This window comes from Sphaeramia orbicularis, chromosome 9, assembly GCF_902148855.1.
Source record: "Sphaeramia orbicularis chromosome 9, fSphaOr1.1, whole genome shotgun sequence".
NCBI classification, from domain to species: domain Eukaryota; kingdom Metazoa; phylum Chordata; class Actinopteri; order Kurtiformes; family Apogonidae; genus Sphaeramia; species Sphaeramia orbicularis.
Genome location: NC_043965.1, coordinates 24781918 through 24791749, shown reverse-complemented (window position 1 = coordinate 24791749; position 9832 = coordinate 24781918). Strand labels below are relative to the sequence as shown.

Sequence of the window (9832 nt, the reverse complement as noted above, 5' to 3'; positions counted from 1 at the left end):
TATAATATACATACACATATTTTAGTTTAACTTTTTTTTTTTTGCAATAGCACATTAGTTAGAATGAAAAAACACAGTGATAAATAAACTTTATAATATTATTAAAAAAAAAAAAAGTTAGATATAGCCTATTTAAGAAAAAAAATAAAATTAAATAACAAATACAGTACATTAACCCATAAAGACCCAAACATCCACTGGCGGCCCAAACCATCTAGTGATCTAAAATATTTACTCTGAACCATTCATCCTATCAATACATGTAAATAATTTATGTAAAATACAGTTTGCCATCTTTTTATGGTCATCAGATATGACCCATTTGGATGTTCAGAGGCTCTGTAGTTACCATAGAAACGCTGTCATCTTCTACAACATTGATTCACCAGTAAAACCCATGGAGTTGGATCAATGACAGTGGATGGAGATGCTTGTTTTTATGTTCAGTTATTGATATCATTACTGAAAAAGTCACTTTTTCTTCAGTTTTCTCTGTTTTTAATATAATAACCCTCAACTCTAATGTAAGCTCCTATGAACATCTACTAGATCAGTGAATTAATAATAGGAAAAACTTACTGGAAAAAGACAAAAAAAAAAAAAATAAAGAAGATGATGTTACAATAAATGGTGATACATCACATAAGAAAAGTTAAATATGCAGCTAAATTAATTTGGGAATTGGCACAAAAGTAGCACTGGGTCTTTATGGGTTGACATGTCATAAATAAAAATAAATAAATAAATAAATAAATAAATAAATAAATAAAACTTGACCAGACTCTCAAATCCTTTCATAAAGATCAGAGATCAGTCTCTGGAGTTTCTCATCATGGAAAAAAAGGCAAAATAAGTGCCACAGATTCAGATAACAATTTAAAGATGTCAACCCAATATGCAAGAAAAATAAATTACAGTTTCATTTGGAGCATTGCAGTGTTCCATATTAATTCAACATAAACAATAAAAAATTACATGGTTAGACTGGATTATTAACAGTTTATTAAGCTCGACACATGTTATTTGTTCAGGTATGGATCTGCTTCCTGATCGCCGTGACCAACGATACGCCGTATCCTAGCAACGACGCAAAGTGACACGAGAGTATCCAGGCTAGCTTACAGTACAGGACAACAGTGGAGGAATGTTTTAACCCCGGAGCTACACCTTTAATGTGGACCAGCGTCTTCATACAAATTCAGTTTCGTTGAATTCCCAGTATATTTTGTAGGAGGCTGTAAGTTCAAACATGTACGGACGGGCTCCAAGAGTGACCTTTATGACAACCGGCGTCACCCCACCAACAGTTGGCCCCGGGTCTTACGAGCTGAGCCAGTGTCCGTACCCAGTATCAGGTATGAGTTTAGCCAGCAGCTAAGGAGGAAACACACAAGGAAGACTGACTAACAAGTTCATATCGATAGCCTCATAGCTTCATTGCCTTAGTCATATTTTTTGGCCAAATCTGTGTCACTTTACTCCTAACACAGCTGCTCATTTTGCAATGTTTTCTATGTCCTAAAAAATATAAAAAAATAAAAAATAAAAAAATAAAAAAAGTTTATTTAGCAGGGACAGTACACATTAATGACCATTTCTGTAAATGTGCCAGTATTATCAAAAAAAGCTATTTTTCAGCTGTTGTCCCTGGGTAAGATGTAAAATACCAGCATTCATAAAATTAGAAACATTTTAAAAATTAAGGCTACACCCACACATTCCATAGCATTAGTTCACATACCCAGTATACACTGTCAGCCTTTAAATATTAGTAAAACACATATGATTTAGGCAACTATGCTTTGATGCTAACAATATGTAATGTAATGTTTAAGAAATGGTGCATCTGAAGCCTACTATGATAGTAGTTTGCAGATACTGTTAAGACTTGACTATTCATTTTCCTTCATAATAAAAATATTCTGTCTGTTGCTGTCTTCTCTGTGGTTTTCTTTAATGTAGATGGCTATGCTCCATTCCTGTCCTTGGCAAGCAGACAGCCAGGGTTAAGTGACAGTGAGAGGTTACCAGGACCTGGACATTATGACCTCTATTCTGTCAAGGTACAGTAGATCATTTACATACAAAATAAGACTGGGAAAAGGTGGAGCTACTAGTTATTCAGGCTATTCTGCAGCTCTGCAAAGCACAACAATTGGTGTTCCACTTTAAGATCAATTGTAGATTAAAAAAAAAAGTGTAAATCAAATGAAATAATCAATGTAGTTGGACAAAAATAACATTTATAAAAAGGAAAATCCTGAGATGGTGAATTATTTCTCAGTTTTACTTTCATTCTTGCTCCTTGTGCTCTTATCTTTTTGCTGAACTCCTCACTTTAGCCAAATGTCCATGGTGGCACCAGTCTTCAAAACCGCTCAAAGCGTTTTGAGGTGTCAGTGTCACAGGTTCCAGGCCCCGGGGCCTACGATGTGCTGCCTGCCGCAGGGAACTTGCTCAAGGCTGAGAAGGCTGATGTGGGACAGGCTGGGAAGTTTGGCAGGAAAACGGTAGGCTCAGATGTTATGTCTGTGGAAAGTGTTGTGTCAAAATGAAATTACCCAGTGCCGGTCAGGTTGGTGGTGATGGGAGGTTTACGCTGCATCTGTATTTATTACAAATGACTGTACAATGAAAGGGCCATCTCTTGTGAATAAACAGTATACTCAGTCTCAAAAGCAATTACAGTATATTTGCTCATTTTAAAATCAACACAGTGAGCTAAAAATTAGTATAAAAAAACAGGAATGAAGAACACATGCAAAAATATATACAAAAAAATATAGTTATGCAGGTTTTTCCCACCTGATGTTAACCTTTTTAGTGTATTTTTTCATTATATAATAATGCTTATGCAACTTTGTAACATTATAAAACACAAATGTGAATAAATTACTCTATATGTGTGTGTTTAAAATACTGCCACACTTTAAACCAAGGGTGCCCAACCCTGGTCCTCAAGAGCTACTATCCTTCATGTTTTAGATGTATCCCTGTTCCAACATACCTGATTCAAATGACAAGCCTATCATCAAGCTCTGCAGAAGCCTGATAACGACCGTCAGGTGTGCTGGAAGAGGGGAACATCTAAAACATGCAGGATAGTAGCTCTCAAGGACCAGGGTTGGGCCCCTGCTTTAAACGGTGAAATATTTGACCATACCTGCATTATGACAAGGGCATTAGAGTAGAATGGTCACCTATTGTCTGTTGTGAAAGGTGGTGTTGTGTGAATATTGCTTGCTATAAGGATTTTAAATGTCAATAAAACAGATAAATCAGAATTGTTAAAACAAAACCACACTGAAATTATACTAAGACAAGAGACATCCAACCAAATAAAGGCAGCTCAATGTTTATGTAGTTTATAATGATTTCAAATTATTTTATGAACAGACATAGACACAACCCATTGACTGGGATGTAACATGAAACTTTTCTACTATTTTACTTCGGATTAAATGAGGACAGAGACAATGAGCGGTCAAAGTGACTGACCAGATTAGCTGTTCATATTATATTGTTCTTCTAAGTATATTGTTCTTTTAACAAATCAAATGTCTGTATATTTGTATATTCAGAATATTCTGTATATTTAAAACACACTATATCTATCAGTCACTCAGAGACAAATTGGGTGAGTTTTGAGGCAGAAATAGAATTGGGAATTTTTCCAGACATGACCTTTGACCTGGAATGGCTGACATGTAATCGCTAGTAGTCTTTGTCATCAGGAAATATCACACAAAAAAGTAAGGATGATTTGTCCAAACAAGCAAACAAAAAATGAACAAACACTACTATAATCACAACAGTCTTGGAAGTAAAATAGGTGTGCAGTTTAGATGAAGGCAAATATATGCAGTGTTAGAAGTACTGTTCCCTTTTTAATCTAACATATCATTTTACCGTGAATAGTAGATCTTTCAGTCCTGTCAGAGCAACACACACACATACAAACACGCAAAACTGTAATGTGCTATATGCATCATTTGGGAAACAAAGTATATGAATAGCACCACCTCTTCCAAATGTCTAACTGCCTGTACTTTCAGACAGTACCTTGCCCCTCACTTCTAGTACTTCTGGCATGTGCAAACCTCCCAACACTAATCTATTTTCAAACTGTTGTGGGAAAACTTTCATTAGATTCTGATCGCCTCTCTTCTGTTTTTAGAGCACCATCTGGTATTTACTGTATTATAAAACACTTCCCACATTCAAAGTGGCAAGCAACACAAAGAAAAGATACCACAGGCATGACTTCTCAAATGTTACACATCCTATCACATATTGTTAAAAACTTTTAAATATATACAGGTTATTTTTTCTGCCAAAGAAGTCATATTTTTGCAATGTTTTGTCTGTCTTTCATCAGGATTTTGTAAACCCACTTCTGTTGTAAGCAGCTGTTATTTGGCTTTAACTGTTGGATTGTACTTTTGTACAGTCAACCTCAATGCACAGGTTAGTGCTAATTGAAGTTAGTGTTAGTCAAGGTCACTGTTTCCTCAACTTTTATCCGGGAACCTGCTTTTTAAAAATAAGGAACCATCGAAATGCAGTTTACAGCTACACATTGCAAGAAGAGCAAATTTGTGCATAACTGAATGTTTATTACAATTTTAAATGCTGTTTCACAATAATCTAAGGCTTATACAGCCTGGCCAAAAAGTTACCACCTGGATTTAGCCAACCAAATAGTTCTCTTCAGATCGTTTTACTCTAACTGATGCATTGAATAGCTTCTGATTTCTTTAACAACCATCAGTTTCCTACAGAGCATAAAGTTTGGACTGTGTTTCAGTGGGGAAATGTCATGAGTCCAGATTGACCCTTTACCAGAGTGATGGACTAAACAGGGTGAGAAGAGAAGGGGATCAAGTGATTACCCATCATGCCCAGTGTCTACAGTACAAGTCTGTGGGGGTAGTGTTATGATCTGAGGTTGCCTCAGTTGGTCAGGTCTACGTTCAGCAACATTAGCCACTTTTACACAGAGATCCCGGAAAAAAGGTGAGATGCCGATCCCACCTTTTTTCTGCCATTGGTGGGTTTCCACAGCCAAGCCAAAGGAGTAACAGAGGTGAGACAGGCTGGACTTTTACACAGTGGACCTGTGTTCTGGAATCAAAGGGGCAGTGATGCAGTGCAGCGTATAGTGTGACATATAACTTGCATGTCGGAAATACCCCGAGCATAGCATTGTAGTTAACCTCTCCACAAATGTTAGCATGGGGAGAGTCCTCCGCCCGAAGTGACAACAGCTCATAGATCTCAGCGTCTCCCCAGTTCGACATATTTCTGGTCGCGTTGATATGTTTGTTTACTGTACACGGCCTGCGCTCATTTTTAAATCCCCCGAGCACAGCGAGGTTGCTAACCTCTCCAGAGTCGGCCCATCTTTCACCATTCCACAAATGTTAGCATGGATAGAGTCCTCCGCCCAAAGTGACAACAGCTTGCAGATCTCAGCATCTCCCTAGTGTGACATCTTTCTGGTCGCGTTGATATGTTTGCTTACTATATGTGACCAACACTCATTTTTAAATCCCCCTGGCGTGGGGGTCACACACACAACATGTCATCAAAACAACATCTTGGTTGTGAAACGAGAGGTGTTCCTTTTACATAGTGTTCTGGAATCATGATTCCACCTTTCTCACGGCTCTGTTACTACCTCCAGAGGTGTTACAAAGCTGCGATAAAGGTGGGACCAAATGATGCCACCATTTCGTTTACACTGGTGTCATTCCGGAATAAAGGTGAAAATTCCTGTACAGAAGTGCTGTGTAAAAGGGGCTAAAATGTGTCTAGAAAAATGGCAGAACTAGATGTTGTGACATTGCATAAGCTTCAAATGTATAATTTTCATTACCTCCGCCAAGGAATGGCGGGGGTATGTTTTCATCGGGGTTTGTCTGTCTATTTGTTTATTTGTTTGTTTGTCTGTTAGCAAGATAACTCAAAAAGTTATGGGCAGATTTGATTGAAATTTTCAGGAAATGTTGATACTGGCACAAGGAACAACTGACTACATTTTGGTGGTGATTGGGGGGGGGGGGGGGGGGGCTGATCTGCCTTGTTCGGAGGTCTGTGCTCTCCGAGTGCTTTTCTAGTTTAGAATTTTTTTTAAACCATTGATCTGTATAACATACACAGATTTTAAAATGCTTAAATTATGTAGTAGTAAATGCATCTGAATTAACAGGCTCTTGTATTTTTTATTTTTTAAATGTTGGAGACGCAAATAATATTCTAAATTCTGTGAACCTGTTGGTCATGACATAACCTCTTAGAAAAGATGCTTTAGGTGATGGAGGAGCTGAGGCTGTGGTAAAACCCTGTGAAGGAGAAGTGTCATTTCTCTTTCTGTCCAGAGGCTCTCCAGCCATTAGTCTGAAGGTTGTGGAAATCACTGTGTCCATTTTAACCTTTGCTCTTTGAATACTCCAGAAACTGGACTCACCCTTCTGGGTAAGATTTTCAGAGACAGAGACATTTTGGCAACTATCTCTGAGAGTTAATCCATTACCATTCCTCAAATTCAACAAACAGAAATTTGTAGTGTTTTAAATCTGTTTTTGATTCAGTGAACTCTTCTTTCTGTGCAATGTGAAAGTATGTCTAAGACACAACACATAATAAAACAAGAAAAGGATTTTGTTACTTGAAAAAAACAAAACAAAAACATGTTAACTCTTAGAAACAGCCTGTACAATAGACTATTGCTTCAACTCTCATAAAAACACAGCAGATCAAGGATGAGTTCGACTTTGTGCTAAACTCTGAGGTGTTATTATGTTGCTCTTACTTTTACATTCTGTTAATTTCTATACACAGCTATAAAGATACAGAAGGACAAACTGACACACTTCATTTTCTGTCTGAAATAACTCTGATCAATGCATCTAAGCTCCTAGTTTGAAGTGGCTTTTATGTGTTTCAACAGGGTGACTTTGTTACTTGATTTCCCTATACCACTTCTCTTCACCTCTTTGTCTCTTATTTTCTTTTTTCTTTTTTCATCCATTCTCCTTTTCCTCTTATCTCTTACTCCTCTTGTCCTTCCTTTTCTATCATCTCTGTCCCTCTCTCTTGCTCCCTATAGTTCCAGGCAGTATTCAACTACTTAGTAAGCCACATCGTCCTTTCCATCGCAAGCCCTGAATTCTCTCCCTGCTCCCCCTTTCATTCTCCTGGTTTTCTCTCTGGGCAGTGGCTGCAGGCTAAAAGTCTCCGACTGGTTTGTCAGTCAGATATCCCGTCCATTCCAACCCCGGGCCAGGCCTATGGCTATGAGGAGGATACCCAGGGAGTGCTCCACAAGCAGCAGGCGCCTCCCAGGGACACAACCCTGGGGCCAGCCTACTACAATCCACAACTGGTAAGGATGAACATACACACTCACGCACACACACACACACACACACACACACACACACACACACACACACACGAACGGACACACACATACACTCTTGCTCAAGTTTGAACGTAATGTGAAGTGTTCATGCATGTGTGGGTTCATTAGTCTGTGCAAGTGTGTTTGAGTGTACTTACTCCATCCATGAGGCGAGGTCCATTAGTGTTAGGCAGATCTAATGCACCACTGAACCCCCACCCTACCCCATTCAGTTGGCCCAAAACCCATTTCCATATCTAATGAATGCAGCTCCACTTTAAAAAAAGCCACAGTGCACCAATGCTCATCCATTTTACATGCCAACAAAGAGAGCCATTAGTAATTATTCTTCAAGCTATATTACAATATTCACTTAAAATAATGCACACGCCTGCTGGTGCAGCTCTCAATTAAATCATTTTTCATCTGGTAATGACCAGAGGAAGTCAACAGTGTCCTTGAGTGTTGGCCGAGGTTGTGTCAACACACCGGCACAGGCACAGAGGCGCTACGTGATTTAGGACTATCAACAGTGCATCCATCCTCCTCCACTTCTGTTGCTCTCCTTTGAAAGTTCAACCTCCATTTTTGCCTATCTCTCTCCCTATGTCTCACCATCTGACACTTTGATTCCTTTAGTCTCAGACACTTCCCCCACTGTGTGCACCGACTGAGTTCAACACTGTGGAGCGGTGGAATTAAATGGCTGTCTGAGGACCTAACTTCAAAGTGGTCGGGGCAACCTTTGGATGATAAAGACATTAGAACAGCATAATGTTGTTATTTTTTGTCTAAGTGTTATTGAGAAAAACAAAAACAACTCAATGACCTTAAAGTTATGGATCAAAATATTGGCAGAAGAGTTTCTTCACAGCAACTATAGAACAAAGAATTAAAAGCAGACTGATTTACTGCATGGATAATATTTTCAGCTGAATTTACAATGAAACTGTGGTAACTGAAATGCTTAAATCTAAAGTGAGCAGTGAAATGAAATTTTCATGACACTTTGCTCCAGACTCAGTAGTTAGTAACATGATTTGAGAAAAATCTAACAATGTAGAATATTGAACAGATGGTGGTGCAGAGAAGAGACTGTGTTCATTTAGAGGCAGCAAGGCTGAACGATGGAATAATCTGAAATGATTTTTGCATGCTCTGAATGACCAATCAATGAACCCACTGCAACTGTTCTTTACAAAAGATCATAAATAGGTCCTGTTTCAAATTTCTTTTTGTTACAATGAGTTTCCTGCCGTGCACTGCATACACAGCAGGTCGACTGTTCAGAGCTGATATGAAGGTAAATGTACTGGAGAGCTACAAGTCCTCCTTTAGCTAGAAATGTTGCAAGCTTAGTCTTTTTAAAGTTGATGATAGAAAATGCACAAGGAGTGTTTTTTTTTTTTTTTAACAACAGTTGATTTTCCATTTCCTTTTTATTAACCTCGAAAAGTCCAAATCACAGTTCTTTCAAAGGATAGTGACAAAGAGGTGTTTTTAACATGTCAAGTTCAAAAAGCCCTTTTTGGTGTTCAGTGGATTTGAGATCTGGAGATGGCGAAAATATAAAGCCATTATGCTTATTTATATTCCTTTTATTTCTTGACGTAGGCATTTGTATTTTCATAATCTGTGCACTGAGAGTCAAAAAGTTACAACATCCCCAGAAGTCAAGAGTTGGCGGATGAATTTTAGTTGTGAAGATGTGAGATCAAAATGGAAATGTGGGCAATGCTGTCCTCTCACACAGAATCCAAATCAGATTCAGACATACATTATGGTCTGTATGTGTTTATGGAAAACACGTCAGTAAATTCAGCCTGTTGGAGTCTGCTCACACATGACCCTAGTCAAAAGGAGTTGTGTTTTTATGTTGATTTTTTTATTCTCATTTCAGTAATAAGTAGCCTGACATTCCACTCTATCAAAGCTGAATGAATATGTTTATACTCACTAGCTGTGTTTTTGTTTTGCTTTTAAAAGCTCTCCTTGACATTAATAGGCAATTTCTGCTTCTGAACTCGGTACCAGCTGCGATATTATCATGGTGCTTATATGTCTGTGTACAGTGCAAAGTAGTTATGTTTCTGTCTTTAACTTTGAGCATTTGAACATCCTTGTCCCCCCCCCCCCCCACACACACACACATCTCTGCAAAAGTGAACCGGAGGATGAAATCTTAGATCTCGTCCTTTTTGTGACTTTTGGAGTTCAGATAAGGAGAGAGGCACCACACGGAGTTAGGAACTTTTGAGACTCCCTACCAAATCTCACATATCTCACAGAATAGAGAGCTCAAGTCCCACCCCCCATGGAACCTTATTCCACAAAAAAAATTTTGTATTTCAGTCAATGCCAATGAAGATGAGCACTTTTTGACCTTGTTTGAGTTCTGCTGTCATTTGCACATGATATTTGTCAATT

General features: G+C 38.3%; 1 protein-coding gene across 1 annotated transcript in view; it reads left to right on the top strand.

Annotated features, from left to right (window-relative positions):
- The first annotated feature begins 1070 nt into the window (after positions 1–1070).
- stpg2 (sperm-tail PG-rich repeat containing 2) overlaps positions 1071–9832 on the top strand; it is a 72990-nt gene continuing 64228 nt past the window's right edge. The window contains exons 1-4 of the mRNA XM_030143791.1: positions 1071–1355; positions 1963–2063; positions 2343–2510; positions 7229–7387. Coding sequence (XP_029999651.1) covers positions 1250–1355; positions 1963–2063; positions 2343–2510; positions 7229–7387 — 534 coding nt within the window. The 5' untranslated portion in view covers positions 1071–1249. The remainder of the gene's footprint in view (positions 1356–1962; positions 2064–2342; positions 2511–7228; positions 7388–9832) is intronic.